The following is a 19818-nucleotide window of genomic DNA, read 5'->3' as shown; positions in this document are numbered from 1 at the left end:
AGCAATGTACCATGTAATAATTTGATTAATCATTCAAATGTTCCATGAGATTAGGTGCATATAAGTGGTCTGGTACTTTGATGCTGTTCAAACATCCAGAGTGCAGCTCTAGTTTCACACTCGAGAAAACTAAACAAATTCCTTCTTCAACACTGCAATCCTTCTCAAGTTGACACCAATTTGTCTTGTTCTATATCTGGTATCAACGTCCAGATAAATATAATAATATCTCTTTTTAAGTTCATACCGAAAGACTGATTTCTCATACAGTAGTACTCAGTTAAGAAATAAACAACTTATTTTGGAAGGTGTTCTTAACAATCATCCATCCAATGCTTCTTTTATTTTATTTGCAATTACAGCAACAAGGACCTCTAATATTAAACAGATAGTGCACGAAAACGGTATTGTCCTCACTGTTTGAGACAGTTGGTTCCACCTAGTCTTTGTATGATTCATAGCTTTTTTTATTTTTAATAAAACCACTCTTCAAAGTAAAAAATACCTTCTGCTTTGAAGTTATTCACTTGCCAAGTGTGAACTTGGTGACATAACAGGAAGTCTAATTTTATTTAGCCTCCTGAAAATATGATCATTTCAATCTAGCTCCGAAAATATACACAAACCTACTGTACCCACACAGTTAAACCATGACCTTTTACATAAACTTCATTTTCCTATCAGTTTCTGCAGATTGAATTGAGCAAATATTTGTTAAAAACAGATAATTAAAGAGGAAGCTGAGGTTCAGAAAATAGCGTTGTCTCTCATCTATTATCGCGCACACACTCACTCACAGACAAAATGGTATTGATACTTACGTAGTCCATTTTCATCAGCACATCGACACATGAGAGGAGTATTTGAGTGCTCCGTGTGTGTGCACAGCAGCAATGGTTGTGAGTGTGTGTGCACAATGTGTAACCTACCTCTAAAATAAACGCTTTCTTTTCAACACAACTTCTCTTCTCTTCAAAAGACTGAGAATATATTTAGGTAAGCTGACATTGTGTTGGTACATAAAACATTTAAAGATTGTTTCACCACAAATCCTGGAAACAGGAGAACCAGAAACATGTGAATCATCTCAGAGCAAAAATCTGTGATCTCTGTCCCCTTGACGACGAAAGCTGTGAGAGAGGTCCTCATGAAATGGTCCAGCGAGACACCAGAAATCAAACAAGAGACTGAAAAAGCAATGAAATGAAATTCTCATTTTGCAACGTTTGAAATTGTCAACAGCATAATCACTGACCTGCACGACAATGAGAAATGTGGCTCATTTTAACATGGGCTTAATACTAAAGGATGTGAACAACCTTTTAGCCTCAGAAGATACAGGCAATGAAAACGTTAAAAAAACACAGCTTTTTCAAGTTTGTTCAAAATCAATTTGAAAAGATGCAGGCAGAGCTGAAGAGCGGGTTTACAACAAAAGAACCAGACTTCCTTGTGAGTGTGAAACAGCAAAGACTCGTACAAGATGAAGCTGGCATTCTCCTAGGAGCTGTTGCAGATTCTACGAGGCCCAATACCTGAAGCAAGCTTTCTGAGCAGCAAGCCAACATTGATCAGCGTGAGAAGGCAGCTGTCTCCTCAAGTCGATTTTGAGACCATCAAAAAAGATGTGGACAGCTTTTTTAATAACTTAAACCTGTCATGGAAACATGAAGCAAACGGCCGCAAAACACTGGAACCCATCATGTCCAGTGGCAAAATCAGGAAGTTCTCGAAGAAGCTGATAGCTGGCTGGCCCGACATATCAGATTCCCATATTTCAAACTGAAAAATATCTCTCTGAGACTGTCATCTCTGAGCTCAGGAAGGTGGATGCCACAAAGTCTTCTTCTGAAGTTCTAGATGCCATGACGGAGTACACAGTGAACGTTATTGCAGCAGGTGCTGCTCCGGTTGGAGAAGGAGCCTTCAGAAAAAGAAAGTCACAGAGACAATGTTTCTGGTGCACTCATCGAAATCCAAGACATACTGAGTGCACCTACCATGATCTTAAATGTCAGGTACCATGTCGATATAGTTAGATTTTGAAGTGTCTAACTTCTGAATCTGTTGAACGGCCTCTTTTCCACACAGCACCTCAGCCCAGTCTGGAGACACTCTCAAGGCCAGAAAAGGGAGTCTTCACAGTGTCAAGTGGTACCTCATCTCATAACAGAGAGGTTGATCACCAACCTCCTCACTGCTCTGGCCATGAGGCTTGTCACAAAAACCTCTTGCACAACCAGCTGGCACGTGTTGAATACAGACGTCAACGACATCATCGAACGCCTGTCAGACAAGCTGCGGAAGGAAATCAACGTGCCTGGATCTGCAGTCAAATCAACAAGGCCGTTATTAAAGACTTTGAATAGGAGTTTGGCTCTCAAAGAAAGTTACTGGGGTTTGCACAATATGAAGATCCATCTGACTGCCCTCCTCAGTCCACGACCAAAGACGTGCACAGTTGCAAGGGGTTTTTCAGCAATGGGAAAAAGTTTAATCAAGCCTTTTAAGTGGTACATCACGGGCAGATGCCAAATCCCCATCCTCCCCTTGTCCTTGAGTTTCCTCCAGGTCCTCCGGTGTCCTCACATATTTCAAGCCTAACGTAAAAAAACACGGCGGCTCAGTGTTTCTTCCAACATTTCAAATAAGAAAATTAAAAAACAAACGATAAAAACAAACAAAATAGAAAAATACTAAATTGAATATAATTGAAAAATAAGGTGCTCTCTTGAAACAAAAATGTTGTTGAATGTTGAATTAACTGCATTTCTAATTTTTCGGCTTAATTTAAGCACCTACAGGCCCTTTCCTTTGTTCCATTGTAGTTTGCCTCTTTGTTTGAGTGTGTAAAAGGTGAACAAAATTACTTTATTTGACCAATTCCAATTGGTTGTATGTGTTATGCTTCCCCTTGCGAGGTGGAGTGTAAGTAACATTTACAATACATGTTGTAATCTTTTTTTTAGGAATTAACTGGAAGACATAATGTGCACTGAAAAGAGCTCCACAGGTCTCCAATCTCCATCGCTGCACAAAAGGAGTGAATTGTAGGTATGTATTAACATTAAAAGCACTTAATAAAATATGACCAAAAGGAAGCCTGAGTCATTTGCAGACTTCAACTGGACTACAGTTCAATAATCTACTGTAGGTCTCTGAAAAGAGATGATGAAAGAACAGTATACTTGTTTCATAAAGCATTATATGGCGAGACATTGCAGAAGAACAACATATCCCCCTGCAGGCAGACATCCAGACAGATCAAGTGTATTATTTAATAATTTCCCAGCTTTCCAAGCCTTCATCATTAGGCAACACACATGCTCAGACCATCTGCAGGGAGCCCGCAACCCTGCCTCCTGTTCCTTGTGTTGCCAGGACAACAGAACACTAGTCAGTGTCTCATAGCAACAGATTAGAATCCCATTCCCACCAATCAGGAGCCAGGTGCTTGTAGAGGAATCCCTGTTGTTCCTCCATTCTGATGTGTAGGAGGAGAGAGGGTGGGGCCACGTATGTTGTGTGTGGTACACAAAGCATCCTTCAATAGTGTTGACTATCAGAGATGGCTCCAACAACAGGCCATCTGTGTTTGTTGTTAGGCAATATTTACTATCTACAACACACACACACTCGCACAAAATGTTATAAAAAATCTCTGTGTTGGCTCCGTTCCAGCAATAACTGATCATGGCATATTTTGTAATCAATTTAAGACATAATATAATCACAAAAGCAAAGAAGGACAACAATTTTATCAGGAAATTAAAGCTTTTCTCACACCCCTGCCAGACGTGGTTGTGCTTTTGTACCATAGATGGCATTTTAAACACAGACATTGTGACCTCTTGTTGTGTTTTAACATTTTATTTCTCTACTTTCAAAGAAGTGAGATAGAATTTCAATGAGATCCAAATAAAAATGCCTCTTTCAGTGTAATTTGACGGAAACCACACCAAAGAACAATCCGAGGCTATAAAGTTATTGCTCTCTGCAAAATGAAAATGACTACTATCTCCACTGATTGTTTCAGATCACCCTGCCATTAAATCTTTCCACAGCATTATCCAAGTATGTTGTAGCCAGGTTATTGAATTGTGGTCTTAAAAACATGTACCTCATTAATTATTTGTGCTAGTTTTGTAGTATGCACACATGGCCTAACTATAAAATGTAGGAGATACTGGAATAAATATGGATTTGTGATACATTTGATGACCATATTGTATCTTAGGAAGGAGCTGAAGTGAAAGCTGAGTTGGATTTAAACATAAAAGTAAGTAATTAAAGATGGAATTTCCATGTGAAGCTGAATGTTTCCTTTAAAATTCTTTACCATGCTCATAGTAAAGGAATGTCTTTTCTATGTGCTTCTCCGCCCCATTTTTCCTACTTATACACAGAGCAGAAGAGTTGTCCACTAGTTTGTTCTGCCTTTGTCCAGTATTTACATTTATCTTAAATTAAAAAAGCAATCAATGAAGGCTACAAAAAGAAGGAAGCGGAGATGAATGATCCTCCTTGCTGTGTCACTACAAGCTGGATGCTTGACAACATAGTGAATAGTTGTAAAACTTTGGCATTAGCTTCTGTGAATACAATATCATCACTACACCTTGAAAAGTTAGAATGAAAAAATGCATTTCAGAGGCATAAGAGCCAAGTGCTACTAGATTATCTTCAATAATAATCAGAAAAATCCAATTTGGATCTGCATTCCATCACAACAAAAATGTAAACCCATTGACAAGAGTGCAATGAAGGGATTTCACAACTTTTCATAAGCACGAAGGTGTGCATTTGGTTCTCTCCTGTTTTCCTTGGTAATGAATGTATGAAATTATAAATAAAAAACTATAAATTGAATAATCAAGTGACTTTTGTGGCTCTTCTGTGGTCTAATTTAAGTATTAGCACTTTGACAGCTCTCTTTAAACATTTTATCAACATCTTTGCAAACATTTCATGCACTTGCAGTCCTCAATGTTAGTTAGGATGGTCAAAATTGATTGAGACATACGTGTGTGCTCTTACATTATGGTAAAACAATGTCAATTGGAATTTATGAACTCAATTCATAACATTAATACATTTTGTGTTGATTGTGCTCAAACGTGTAATGGCGGTCTACCAAATATGACAACATCTTACATTTTGGGTGGATGTACTTTGTGTGGGAATAACACTCTTGTCTAGATGACAGTGCCTATGGCTGCCTGTCAGAGCTCTGGGGCTTTTAGTGAAATATAGCCCATGGGTGATATATTTAACCCTGCTGGGGCAATTTCCCCCTCTTGGAGTTCTTGAGTTGGGGGAGTTGGCCGGACAGGGGAGGTGTGCATGAGGCCCAGAAAGGGCCAGTGTAACCTTTCCTCCAGATTCCATAACTGAGTTGAAGCGGCCTGCCCCACTTATATCACAAACAGACTGCTGTGCTTAGGCCCTGGCTCTGCCTGTCATGCCGGCATGCAAACACGTTTTCCTCATAACTCCTCCCTCTTCCCCTCTCTTCTCACTAACTGCTGGCACTGCAGCTAAACGGCCACAGTTCCAAGCCCTCATTGCTCCCTGAGGTCATGCTTACGTTAGTCATACTGAGGCATGGCCTCCATTAGCAGCCAGGCGCTGCCAGGGCTAACACACCTGCGATACTACCTTCTGCTGCTGGCAAGTTGCAAACAAACAATAATTTACCAATGGTAAGGAAGTTGTGAAAGTGGGGTCATATGAGTTTTGTTTATATAGAAGCAGGGAATATTAGAAGCAGAAACTAAAACATTGTGAGTCTGATGCTCATGAAAAGGACAATGGGTCTACTATTGTTTTTACCAAAAGTAAATTATATTGTTTTTACCAATTGGTAATATTTACAAATTCTTGTCGACCTTTATTTTTTACATCAGGGCTTTCAGAAGTTCATTGGGACCTCTGACACATTTTCTCTTTGTCCAATTACAGTTGGTGATATAACAGCACATGTAGGTCAAGACCAATTTCAGTTCTCCTACATGTGCTTGTGAGAATGATCTCATAGAAATTGTCAGACAATAGGCCACAGGGAAAAAACAAGGCCAACGCACATTACGTTTACATAAAGTTGTGCATCTGTACACTTGAATTTCCACTAAATGTATTTGTCTGCAAATGTAACAATAGTCCACATATATAATGGGGCACCGAGGTTGACTACACCCCAGAATCCCTTAGTGGCTACTACACCCACAGAAAAAACAAGTGTGAAAATCATGCCAAGAATATGGTATATAAGCTATATTTTTGCCATATATCATTTATAGCGTTTAATTGGTGGCCTCTCCTGGGTGACCTGATTTGCTGCAAAATCACATTGAAACATTATTACACTGGTAAGATGGTTATGGGCTACAGTAATAAGATGGACCAAAAAAACATTTAGCTCAATATAAAGCTTAGTGACTATGTGTGTGTCCAGTTTGTACATGTAAGCACTTGTTTATCTGCTTTTTCTGTGAGAAAGCTGCACACACAGCTCTGAAAAACAAGACAGAAACGTGCTTCATCGAGACACTGGTGTTGCATTCAGGTATTGTGAGAAACGTGGTACAAATAACTTTCAACATGCCCCCTCACTTTCAAGTAGACACTAGAGCTTGATATTTTTCCACTGGCAAGTAGAAATGATATGCAATCAAGTCAAGTGCAATATGTAAATTTATAATAACCTAAAACCAAATCCTGTGTTTATATAGTGTTATAATCAACCTAGCCTTATTAATCATTCCCCCGAGAGTGTTAACTATAAACTCACTTACTTCTTCAAAAGCTGGTTGAGATTATTTTGTCATCTTAAATCAAAAACGGAGATAGGGCTTTCTTTCCTCGGTTAGGGAACGTAATGATATGTAATCCACACCTGAGCAGCCACACAATGGACAGGATACAACAAATAGGCACACTCATGTTTCATTATAAAATAGGTAGGCCCAGTAGGGAAATTGTGAAAACTACATTGACACAAATGTATAACACATTTAGGCTTTAAAGTGCACGGCAACAATACAGTAGGCCATTTTTGGGAATTTGCATTTGCCCATCTATAGAAAGAAAGATTTGGTGTAAAATATTTGTTACTGAACTGCTTTGTAGTCCTGGCTATATTTGCAATTTCTCTTTATCAAAATATATCAAGAACAATTATGCTCAGCTTTTAGATCTGTTAACAAAACTGATGCCTACTATGTTATTCCTACAGCCCTTAAATGCAGCATAGACTGGATCGACCTTTCGCCTAGTTCGTGGATGGCAGTTCATCGGGTTTACCCTGACACTGCTGACTCTCATGGACACGCCCACCAACGGCCACGCACCCTATTTCCTCCAACCGTCCGGCGAGCACGCACTGTTCACGCGCTCTCTGCTCTCCCATTGGCTGAAGCTCCTCACACACTCAATTGTGATTGGCTCAGTGTTGCTACCCGCCGGTGCGTGTTGTGAGTTTTGTTTTTCTTTTTTTTTCTGCTCCCCGTGTTTTACACACACAGCTGAGAGAAAAGGGAGTCAGTCAGAGAAAAAAGCGACCTCAACCCTACCCCAGCACAGGCAGCAGCTCTGGCAACCGCCGTCTCTTTGTTCTGTCCGGGCTTTGACGACCACAAAGTGATATTTAGACTTTTTATTCCTCAATGCCATCGCGAAAATTTACAGAAATGGACTCAAACGGGGTAAGATTAATTTATTTAACTGTTTACGTTAACGTTACTTTAATTTGGGCGCGACATTTATTTCGCCGTCCAGTAACATTCACTTGTTTACATATTTGTCATAAGCTATATCAACATATTTATACATATATGAGTCTTGTCATCGTCCCAGCGGTGCCAAATCAGACATATTAAATGTAAACCTTGTCGATTTTGCTCTTTAAAAAGTAATTGCCTATATGGTCATATAAAATTTAAATTAAACAAGTAGCCTGTCATTGTTGACAAATAATTACATCTGGTGTGCTCGTGGAGGATCAGTAATCTACTTAGTTCACTGTAAAAATGTGTAATAAAGTTATAACGTAATAACAAGTTACTTCCTGACGCGAACCCGCTTTATCGGGATTTCACGTTGCTCATCTCCGCAGCACGTCACTGTTTGGTCTATATTTGGCAATGGGAGGTGTCCTGGCTCTGAGCCAAAGGCAGTGCGTGCTGGGCTGGGTGTAGTCATCAACACCCCCTCTCCCTTATTGGCAGCATCGCGCAGTTTGGATGGGAACTTTAGAGTGAGGAACAGTGACAGAGCAGATGATAACTGGAAAAAGAGATTTCCCCCCATTCTGGTCAATGGACTAGAAAGCGCACCGTAGTTTGCATTTATTCCAAAGCAAATCATGTAGTTGACAATAAACCCGATGACCCAATACTGAAGTACTTTCGTTTCGCTTCCTTTGTCTGAAGTGCATTTATTGTTCCTTTCAGGCTGAGTATATGGATCATTGCGGGTCCTATGCAAAGAGAAGAAGGCATGACAGTGAACAGTCTGTCCTGAGTGGCCTGGAGTACACCGACCTGGAGGCGGCTGAAGCGCTGGTGTGCATGAGCTCTTGGGGCCAGGGCCACTTCCTCGGCAGCAGCAGGCCAAACCCCTGCAAGCCCAGACCCCTGACCCCAGCTTCGGATTCTTGTGACTCCCTCATGCCGTCAGAACTTCCCGAGCCCCCTAAGGACTTTGTGTCCCTCTCATCCCTGGTAAGGGACTTTTCATGTACGGGTGTCACACTATTGAGTAATATGTATGTCAGATTTGCAACATAAAGTTCTGCCCACATCTTAACAACAGCAGACACTGATATCCCACAGCTGTGAAACCATTCAGATTACTGCTGTTTGTGGAGTAAACAATCCTGAGAGTTTCATTAAACCATATGATTTTTTGATGTGAATTTGGAAAGATAAGTGTGGGATCATGGTTTATTACACAAGACTCGGGCAGATGAGAGGGGCTGCAGCAGGAAAAGTCACGAGACTGTAAGGTGGTTTGACCTTAAGACAGAGTGTCATAAAAATCACAGTTTATAGCTCTTTATAACTCACAGTGATCATTCATCTTGCGTGTACCTACTGCTACCTGTGATACTTCTCCCTGCAAACACGTTCCCCTGTACATCTAGAGACACCCTGCTTATCACCATGTCACCAGGGTACACTGGTAAATCTTCTAATGTTCTCCCTTCCCTTCTTTTTGCAGTGTATGACTCCCCCTCATAGCCCCAGCTTTGTTGAGGCATCCAGCACAGCGCTCCTGTCAAGATCTGGCCTGGCCGTTTCCTCACAACACTGTGGTTCCGGCCTCCATCAGCCTGTCCTGGCACCCATTGCTGAAAAGACGCCCTCCCTCCCTCCTTTGCCACAGCCCTGCAGAGCTATGGCGACGAGCGTCATCCGCCACACCGCAGACAGCACCCCCTGCCAACAACGCATTCCAGTGGCCCCCAGTCCAAAGAAAACCAGAGACGCAGTAATGACTGCACCGGTCTGCCAGCAGCAGCAGCAGCGTATTACAAAGACTGAGCAGATAACCAGACCTCCATTTACTCCTGCTCCTTTCACACCCACATTATTTGCCTCAAGAACAGAGCACTACGCCAGTCCCTCACAGTGTTTGAACAGTTTCTCCACCCCCACTCCTGTCAATATGCAACCGCTAAGCAGCCCGCCCACTCCCTCTGCTCCCCTAGCCCTGTCCCCGCCCTCAATCCCCAGCCCTCAAATCATCTGCCAGATGTTCCCTGTCACCAGCCAATCGGGTATAATCTCAGCCTTCATCCCTGGTGCGGTTCAGACATCCAATACTGGTATTCGGACCGCCACCACACCCATCCTCCCCCAGCCGGCCTCAGCTAACACCGCCCCCGTCCAGCAGTCACTCATCATGGGCTCAGCGATGCCCCAGGGGACGGTGATGCTGGTACTCCCTCAATCCTCTATCTCTCAGGCAACTCACTGCCCTCAGACTGTCATGACTCTGGGCAACACCAAGCTGCTACCTCTGGCCCCGGCCCCTGTGTATGTGCCAGCAGGGCCCAGCTGCGGTATAACAGCAACAAAGATGGACTTTTCCCGCAGGAGGAACTATGTCTGCACCTTCCCAGGCTGCAGGAAGACGTACTTTAAGAGCTCACACCTCAAGGCTCACCTAAGAACACACACAGGTGAGGGGTTAACTGCATACAGAAATGTTTGGTTTGGTTGATACTTGTGAGGATGTGGAAAAAAATTGGGAGCACAGATGGGTGTTGCATCCTGTTTGTGAAACATTAATATCTTGTCATACTTGACGAGAAGAAAATGAGCTCATTGTTATCTCTCAGACGGGGTAACGTTTTTATGACTGCAGTTTGACTCACTTAGTGACTCCCTACTCTCCTTGTTTGCCTCCCTTAGGTGAGAAGCCTTTCAGCTGCAGCTGGGACGGCTGTGAAAAGAGGTTTGCCCGCTCCGATGAGCTCTCCCGTCACCGGCGGACACACACGGGTGAGAAAAAGTTTGTGTGTCCCGTGTGCGACCGGCGATTCATGCGCAGCGATCACCTCACCAAACACGCCCGCCGCCACATGACCACAAAGAAAATGCCCTCCTGGCAGGCTGATGTCCGGAGCCTGAACAAAATGGCTGCTGGCAAGGCACCTCCTCCAAAACCCGGCCTTGCCACACTAAGCATGATGGTACCTGCAGGCTCAAAGTAGACAATGAACACTGCCATCCTACCCACTCCCAAGATACCACAGGGACACCGGGAGCAGCCAAGCACACAAGGCTGCTGCTATTTCACTCATGGGAATGACAGAAAAACATGCACTGGACTCTTTTATTCCTCTCTACTGCTCATTTGTACATGTATTTTTCTTTAAAGGATTCGTTTGTTTACTTTGATATATTTGATAATATCAATGCACTCTTGCCAAAGCCTTTGTATGAAGTTTGTCTTATACATTTCACCTTCCACCCCTCCTACAACACTTTCTCTTTGTTTGTGTTGATACTGATATATATATATATATATATATATATATATATATATATGTGATATTTATACATATATATCTATATATATTTGTCTGGGAATGTATTGTTTGTTGTACTATGAAAATGCTTATATTTGTCATTTTTGGGAAAACATGTGAAAATGATATGAATATTAACCATCAGTACTATGATTATTATACCTTGATTATATCTCCCTGTCTAACTTTTCATATTATTTAATACATATTTGTAATAAAACAAGATTAAGTGAGTCAGTCTTTGTGCATTTTGTGACCTTTCTAGTGTCCTATCCAGAAACCCTAAGTGTGGGATTTAGGTGGAGTCAGCAATCTTTCCCAGAGTGGTGTCTGCCCACATCCTGTGTGCGTCACACGCCGACTCCCCCCACTACCGCCCTCTTTTGGTCCACTGGCTGAATGAAATTAGGTGTTATAGAAGCTGTTTGGTGAGACTATGTAAGGACATTGTGTCCTGTTCATTAGCTCAGAGCCAGATTGATTTGTTTGCCTTGTTTGAGAGTTTATTAACTGATCACTTAAGCCTATCCAGCACTGTCACATGGGGACAAGGAGGTGGTGGGGCTGTGTGTCTCTTGCATAATAAACCACTCAGTTTTATTCAGGGAAAAATCTTACCAGTCTGGTATAATTTGGCTCTTGTTTTTGTACTAAGTCTAAGTTCTTAGTAATGTGATATGCACAACAATAGCATTGAAGCACTTGTTGGACGTGCAATTCTTAGTTTTCAGGTTCCCTCCAACAACACTGATACAAATATGTTAAAAAAAGAATGTAGGAATAAACTATAACCATATATAACACTGGTAGACAGGTGTACAGTCATAGTTTAATGTATAGATTGTAATGTAAACAGGTTGTGCATTTATGCAGTAAATGTATACGAAATGAACAAATTATAGTAGAAAAGTGGGCATGTTCATAAGGTCTAGGCCATCATTGCTCATATAAATTATTAACATAGAAGACATTTTCACCTGGAGAAATTGGGAGGATGCAAGTGGAAAATGTATAAAGTAAACAAAAAGAAACCATATAGATGCTGCTGGACCTCAGAGTGGTTCTGTGTGCTGCCTCCTGCCTCCATCCTCTCTCCCTCCCTCTCACCTACACATTCATGGGCAGTGGTCCCACACCCAGAAACAGCACACCCCATTCAATCAGACGGTGAGAAATATGAACTGTTGGGGGTGCGACCAATCACTTCCCTTTCCTGAATCCGCCCCTTTGCCTTACTGACCGACTTATCCACTGGCTCTCTGCCACTTGAGCAGTGATCCACAGTGACATCTTGCGGTCAATTTATGTAATTGCGCTATTCACACCATAACATCGTAGTTTTACATGGTTAAAAAGGTTAAATAGCATAGGTGATCATAATGTGTTTCACATTTGGTACTAATTGCAAAAAATGTTTACTGGATTGTGTACATTTATTGATGTTCTTGTATTAAGAACCCAAACACAAAGCAAATCAACGACATAATGATAATAATATTAATATTATGTCAAAATATGACCACCGGCAGTTGGTAAATTGACAATAAGAATACGTGGTTTTCACATAGACTAGACATAGATTAGGGAGTCTAAAGTTGGCTCAATACATAATGCAGCCTACTTTTATTAAGGCTATTCTTTATTAATAACCCATTTAACTAATTTTAACGGAGATTGGCACTAATAAACGAGATATTAAAATATCTTTAAGGGTGTTTAGAGCAATATGTTTCCGTTTATTTAGTCAAATTGCCTATTTAGAAAGATGCAAACCTGTTTATACAAGGTCTTATAATTCACAATACCAATAGGTAATACAAATAGATACATTTAATGAATTGATCAATCATAACACAACAAAACACTGCAGCTGTGATTTTATCAGCCATAATACTATTTAATTTGGTCAACTATTCTTTTGAATTAAATCATATATATCCTTGTTTAAATTATATTTATTCAGTTAAATATGTTCACTATCAAATCCTGTCGGATCTAAACAAGTCACACACAAAGAAGTTTCACAGGGAAGAGTTTCCTTGTTGCACCAAAGACTTTCGCGTTGCTATGGTTACATCAACTCAACTAGGACCGTTTGCTGAAGGTCAGAAACTAAACACACGGACATTTAAAGCGGCACCACACCAGCTCGTACCATTCTTGAATTAGCTCACTTCGCTTCTGGACTTTTCTACGACGTTTATTTCTCCTCGTCATCATCAGCATGGAGGTTGGAGATAAGCTGAAAGATCTCAACATGACGGCGGAGGAAGTGGACAGACTCACGAAAGCGCTCAAAGACGAGAAATTCGGGGAAATGTTGCGCGACTACGCGCGTGAACTGTCGGACCCGGAGAATAAGAAAAGGTATGAAGAGGAGATCAAACTCCTGGAGCAGGAGAGAGGAAACACGATTGAGTTCATCCACCCGAAACCGTTTCGGTCTCTCAGGACGAGTGTGAACGGCACGCAGAAGTGTTTCATCAACATCTGCGTCAGTGAACACGTTGGAAAGCCCGCGTGTAAGTGCGGGGTGTCGGAGGACGGCCGCAGAGGACAGAGCTGGTCCCTGCCTCACAGTCTGCCCCCAGGGAGACAAGACACAGACCCCAAAGGGAACAAGATCCACATCCACGATGTCATCTTCCACCCTGACACCGTCCACATGGCAAGCAAAAACAAAAGGTTTATGGACTTGGTGGACAGCACAGCCATTCAGGGAATCCAGAACACGTTCAAAGTGACTCTGGATAAAAACAATGTGAGGGAGATGAGCACTAAATACAAGGGTGCCCCTCAGCCTTGTGTCCTCCGAAAACCCATACCCGGATACAAATCCAAGGAGCCCTCAGAGGAGCCGGACCCTCTTGCATTCCCATACCCGGATGAAAAAAGGCCTTCTGTGTCCCTGAAAATGAAGCCCACAGAATCAGCTGCAACGGAAAACAGCAGCGATGCGGAAGCTAAACGGGTCCAACCTGAGAAAGTCAAAGAGCCCACCAAGCCAAACTACACAGTAAAATATCGATCTTTCGTGGATCTACAGGACTTCAGATACTCGAGAGACTCCGCCCAAAGCCCCAGGCCCAAAGAGATAGTGGTGACCGTCGCCATGCCACTTCTGAAGGCGGCCTCAGACGCCAGCCTCGAGGTAAAAGAGAGGCAGCTGCTGCTGTCGTCTAAGAAACCAGCCTACAGACTGGAGCTGCCCTTAGCCTACCCTGTGGATGAAGATAAAGGAGAGGCCAAGTTCAACAAGCAGAGAGGACAGCTTACAGTCACGCTGTCTGTTCTTCCTTCTGATGAAGCGTTCGATTTCACTTCAGGGTCTGCTCCGGCTGGTGTTAGTGATGATGAGAGTCAGGAGGAGAAAAGAGAGGTGCACGAGGAGGATGAGTGGAAGGAGGAGAGGGAAAGCAAGAACAGTGAGGAGCAAAGAGCTGTTGAGGAGGATTTTAGGCAGCAGACAAGGCTAGAGAATGTTGACAAAGAGGGTGAAAGATGTCATGAGAAAGGAGAGGAGCAGATGAGGGAAGAGGAGGAAGGTGTAGCAGAGGAGGAAAGGGTAATGGGTGAGAAGGAAACACTGGAAGGAAAAAGGGAAGGAGCAAATAGTGAAGAAGAGAACATTGGTTTGGGGGAAGAGGCACACTGGAAAAAGCCGAAAAGAAAAGGCCAAGAAGTTGAGGATGAGATATTGAAAGATCAGAAACAGGAAAATGACAAAGAGGTTGGAAACTCTAACCAACAGGAAAAGCAGCAAATTAAAGACAACACGGACTCTGGTCTAAGTTTTCAATGGGGTACCGTTGATGTTTCTGTAGAAGATGAAAACTCCTCGCCTGATGATAATGAGAGGGTTGAGGACACTCCTGAAACAGATAACCAGCTTGGTTTAATCCCTGCTGAACATTTAAGCTGCATAGAAAAAGAGGGAGGAGTCAATGTGAACTCTTGTTTGGAGTCACCACCCAAAATGAAGACTTCAGACGCCAGAGAGGAGGAGGTGAGAGAAGTCGTGAAAAGTCATAAACCGTGGAGACGAGAAGGTAAATGTGTGGTCAAACTAAGCTGTTCATATTTTTCTGTTCTAGGTGGAAACGGACGCTGCATTTCTAAATCACAAATCAAGTGAGGAAACCCAAACTTCCACAGCTGCTGAACCTCATGGCCAGAACAAAATGAAGCAGGTTGGGAGGAAGAATACCGACCCAGATGACCCGCCAAAGGTGCAAATCCTTCACAAACCAGAGCGCGACAACGAGCCACCACCTGTGTTATTAAGGGAAATCGATAAAGATGGAAACGAAAAGATCATTAGTGACCATTCCACATCTGCTGGGTTTATCTTCCAGAACTCCCTGATCTATGAGCTCGACTGAGGGTTTAGACGAGGCTGTGAAGTGGTTTTCTTGTATCACAGCAGGTTTGAATGGAAGTTGTACTGTTTAATTCAACGATATTAAATGTTCTTATTCTCAAAACCTGACCCTTCTCTTCAATCACTTAATTCAAGTACACGACGCATATATCATTTAAATGTCCCCGAATAAAATACTTGGGACAACAATGTGAATACTTTTATTTTATTGCATTTTTCACATGAATATAAAACGTGTAGGTCATTAGCACAGTAAAAAACAACTCCCTTTCGACCGATGCTCACAGACCCAGAGGGACTGTGTTCAGGAAGAAACTCCAATGAATCTAATGGTTTTATTCCGCTGCCTCGTAGAAGTAGGTCAGTAGGGGAGCCGACAGTGTGCTCGAAGAGGTGGGAAGAACAGGAAAGACGATGTATGACGTTTACCGGCAGCAATGACAAACAGTCATGTTGTGTCAGTGTGGCTGATGCTATCATTACATAAAATTAGGGAAGTAAGGAAGTGCAATATAAGTCGAATGTAAGTGTAAAACCGGCTGCTCCAAGCACTTTAAAAAAGCTTTTAAAAAGTCAATATTCTCCTTTCATTTAAAGGCATTACCAGAAAACTGCATCCTCCAACAGTATCTCTTAACTTGCAATCTATTGCAAAAATCCACAGCAATTTCCAGCAGTTTTGTCCATTTCCTGTCAAACAAAAGAGTTTGTTCTTCCTCATCTGATTCCTCTCTGGAGCGAGTTGTCCAAAAACTCGGAGTAGCAAGAGAGGGAGCAGAAGTGCTGCTGCACCGGCGCGTCCGTGCCCCCCATGTCGTCCACCAGGACCACCGTGTGAGAGACTTGGTGCAGGTTCATGCTGACCGCTGTCTTGATGTAGAAATTTATGCAGACACGGCCACAGTCGCACATCTTGGCAACTTCTAGGTCCCGACACAAGTGGGCAGGGATGAGGTGAGGTCCGTATGGTAACCTGTGAGGTGAATCAGAAAGGACACAATGAGAAGGTCGCTGTAAGACCCCCAGGGACCACACAGTGTGACGTACTGGCATATTTAATTCTTACCTGAGGTTGGCCACCGCTCTGGAAGCCAACTCTTGGAGTGGAAGCGGGAATGTAAGTTTCATTTTGTGGTCCAGAGGGTTAGGTTGGACAAACGGATTCCCAAACAGGTCCAGGTTCTCCAGACTAAGCTTACGGAAGTCAGAGGGCAACATAGCTAGCTGGTTATGCGCCGCTGACAGGAACCTCAACTTCGAGAGTCGGCCCACGTGGAACGGCAAACAGACGAGCTCGTTGTCGTCCAGCTTGAGGTTCACCAGTTCCTTGAGCTGGCAGAACTGAGCGGGGAGGGACTGCAGTCGATTCTGGCTGAGGTCCAGGAGCAGGAGGGTCCGCTGCAAGGTGGACAGGCAGAGGGCCTCGCTGAAGGCTTCCAGGTGGTTGTTGTGGAGGATGAGCTCAGAGAGGCAGCCGAGGTCCCCGATAGTGGCGGGGAGTTTCTTGATGTGGTTGTTACTGAGGTCTAGCTTGCGGAGTGCTGTAAAAACAAAAACAAACATACATACCACAACTTAATGCAGCCATTTAGTAGTGCACACACTATTGCATACCATGAAACTCATTAACATTTGACTTATTAATGCCCTCTAATCTTCTAAAAGTTCAAAAACAGAATGAAAATCAGGTGTGCAGCCAACAACCCCGTCGGCTAATTCTACCTTTGAGTGACAGCATCCGCATGTCCACCCGGGACAGTTTGCAGTAGGAGACCTGCAGCTGCTCCAGAGAGTATGGGAAGTTGGAGGTGAGGGGGTAGTCCCTCTTGGAGACGATGGTGAGCTTCTTCTTGGGTTGCTCTACGTCTCTGGCGCGAACAGGAGTGAGCGTGGAGAGAGGAAGGCTACTGGCGTCACTTCCTCTGTCTGCTAAACGAGCCGCCGAGAGGAAGTTCTTCAAGCTATTTGCATCCGCCTATAAATAAATGAATAGATGAAGATACAGGTGGATTAATGGATTCATAAGTCAGAGGAAAACGCAGTATCAGGTGGTTGTGTATGACTAGATTCCTTGAAATATCTAAATTTAGTATCTTGACACTTTATTTGAATAAACATGATGAAGGTTTTGGTAAATACATGTACAATCCAATGCAGTCCACAATAATAGACCGTCAGATAAAAAACACCCAAAGACATATCAGGGTGTTCATTTAAATGTCTGGTCAATTTATTTATTTATTTTTCCTGTAGGTTGTGTGAAGTTTGTGTTCCACATCTCCCACAATGTAGGACATTCTGTTCCCCCTGCTCCCTGCCTGCCATGTGTGTGGCAGGTTGAATCATGTTAGAATATAAGTGAAAGGTCACCGCGGCCCTCACAACAGCGAGGAGGGCTTTACAGCAACTGGAAACAATGAGGCTGCTATGGTGACTGTCCAGGCATCAGCTGCAGTCAAAACCACTGACTGTGTCTGTCTAGCTGATGAACGAGTAGGTTGAGTCTTGGGACATTTCATTCAAGGAAATAAGAGTTAAAGTTGCTTCATCATGAACCTGAAAATCTATTAAAGAAAACAACAACAACAACAACAACAACAACAACTTATAAGTCATACCTTGCTCAAACAAATGTCAATAGCAGGTTCCTTTAACCTCACAGTGGCCTTGCCTTCCTCCACAAACCAAGTAAAGAACTTCTCTATGTTGTCTTTAAGCTGCAAGACAAAGTTGGCAAATGTCAGTGATGGAAAAATACACGACGCAACAGCAGGGCGGGAACACGTTGCCATTCAACCAAGAGTGATTCACGGTCTCAACAAGTGGAGACAGGAATAGCGAAAGCTTTGGAACCTTTTCCTCAACATGCAGGTGTATATTTTTACTGAGCTATTTAAATGGCCATTTGAAATCAGAAGCCCCTAAAGAGCACCTGAAGGCAGCATTCGATGAGTAATAAATAGATAAATAAAAAAGTACATTTGTCAAATGGCATGGGTTCGAGTTGACTGAAAACCAAAAACGGTCAAAGTTGCTGGAATGTGTTGCTAATGCAATGTTTGATACGGTCTATTTAAAAAAAAAAGTTACAGTAGGACCCTGACCTGATGAACGCTTTTACCGTCTTATTAAATTATACTTAAAGCAAAAAGAAAAGGCATTAACATGCTTTGTTATAATGTGACCTATACACTGGATGTAGCATGTTGTGTATCAAAATGTTAAATTACATTCAACAAATGTTTATTCAGCCCTATTGGATCCAGATATTACATTTTTTTCAAATTATAGTTTAAGGAGACGAATAACAACAACAAGGTGCATTAACTCAAACACAAATAATATTGCGCCGCAAACATACAACACCAATAAACGAAAGGAGGGGGATTTTTTTCTTCTTCATTCTCTTGAGGTCAGTCACAATATGGACTTTGGGATTTTTACTTTTCTTCTCCTTTCTAAGTCTTTTTAAATAGAAACTTTGCAACTCAAGTCAACCACTGGTAGGTGAATTGATCTTGCAAATACATGCTGCAAAGGGGTCAAGATCCCTACCTGGATGGATGGACTGAAGTATAAACAGATCCTACATATACAGAACATACAAACAACAACAACAACAACAACAACAACATACCTTGTACTTGCAGCCTGCTCTGTCTTTAGCGGTGCAGATCATCATGTAGATGTTGCTGCGTTGACTCGTCTTGTCCAAGTGCTTCCCGATGGACAGCACCGCTCTCATCCCCTTCCCTCGACTCTTCATCCCAAACGAGGGGAGCATCCGATTCACCACCTCGACGTCACACTGCAGCTTCATCCCAGCGGAAGACAACACAAACACCCGAGGTCCAGTTTAAGGCCGAGTCGGAGCCACGCGAGGGTTTAAATGCATGCCAGAGGGAGAGAGAATAAACTTCCGCGGAGAAGTACCGCTGAGCCAGTGACGTGCTGGAGCTACGGGCACAGCGCACACGTCCTCGTCATGGATGTCAACAACCGGACACCGGGGGGGTCTCTACCGAGGGGCAGCTGCCTCTGACCCGGCTGTCAGAGGCTCTACACACCGCGGGGGAAGCGAGTCGTCAGCGGTCAACCGCGCGGAGCTCTACGGTGTCTTGACAAACGCTCAAAGGCCCCCGGATAGTTCTCTGTTGAGTCGGTCTGGTTAGCCACCGTTAGCATGAGATCCCGCGCGCGTGGGAAGTGACGTCATGGAAGCGCTCGGCGCGGGGCGCGCGCTTAAGAGGTGCGGGACAGACCCTGATCCTGATCCGTCCAGAGACGACTCCAACTACTTTTTAACAAACGATCAATACAACAGCCGCTTCCTTTGATCACTAAGTATACTACACATATTGTAGCCTACTTTTTACTGAACAACATTTATTTGCTAACTTTA

At 43.0% G+C, this 19818-nt stretch overlaps 3 protein-coding genes across 4 annotated transcripts; 2 read left to right on the top strand and 1 right to left on the bottom strand.

Annotated features, from left to right (window-relative positions):
- Positions 1-7491: 7491 nt before the first annotated feature.
- Positions 7492-11268, top strand: klf11b (Kruppel-like factor 11b). Its single transcript, XM_034563188.1, has 4 exons — positions 7492-7703; positions 8451-8720; positions 9220-10183; positions 10416-11268. Exons 1-4 carry the CDS (start codon positions 7665-7667, stop codon positions 10715-10717), a joined length of 1575 nt encoding a protein of 524 aa, XP_034419079.1. The 5' UTR covers positions 7492-7664; the 3' UTR covers positions 10718-11268.
- A 1814-nt stretch (positions 11269-13082) lies between these two features.
- On the top strand, positions 13083-15603 carry dnaaf2 (dynein axonemal assembly factor 2). Its single transcript, XM_034563187.1, has 2 exons — positions 13083-15041; positions 15130-15603. Exons 1-2 carry the CDS (start codon positions 13260-13262, stop codon positions 15415-15417), a joined length of 2070 nt encoding a protein of 689 aa, XP_034419078.1. The 5' UTR covers positions 13083-13259; the 3' UTR covers positions 15418-15603.
- A 4-nt stretch (positions 15604-15607) lies between these two features.
- lrr1 (leucine rich repeat protein 1) lies at positions 15608-19619 on the bottom strand. 2 transcript variants are annotated; one of them, XM_034563189.1, is made up of 5 exons: positions 19054-19619; positions 18035-18133; positions 17139-17391; positions 16483-16957; positions 15608-16389 (listed from the first exon to the last, which is right to left on the bottom strand). In XM_034563189.1, exons 1-5 carry the CDS (start codon positions 19234-19236, stop codon positions 16134-16136), a joined length of 1266 nt encoding a protein of 421 aa, XP_034419080.1. In that variant the 5' UTR covers positions 19237-19619; the 3' UTR covers positions 15608-16133. The 2 variants fall into 2 exon arrangements, with proteins under 2 accessions (XP_034419080.1, XP_034419081.1); XM_034563190.1 differs by lacking the exon at positions 18035-18133.
- Positions 19620-19818: the final 199 nt, after the last annotated feature.

This window comes from Cyclopterus lumpus, chromosome 22 (assembly GCF_009769545.1).
Source record: "Cyclopterus lumpus isolate fCycLum1 chromosome 22, fCycLum1.pri, whole genome shotgun sequence".
NCBI classification, from domain to species: Eukaryota; Metazoa; Chordata; class Actinopteri; order Perciformes; family Cyclopteridae; genus Cyclopterus; species Cyclopterus lumpus.
This window is presented reverse-complemented; position numbering and strand designations above follow the sequence as displayed.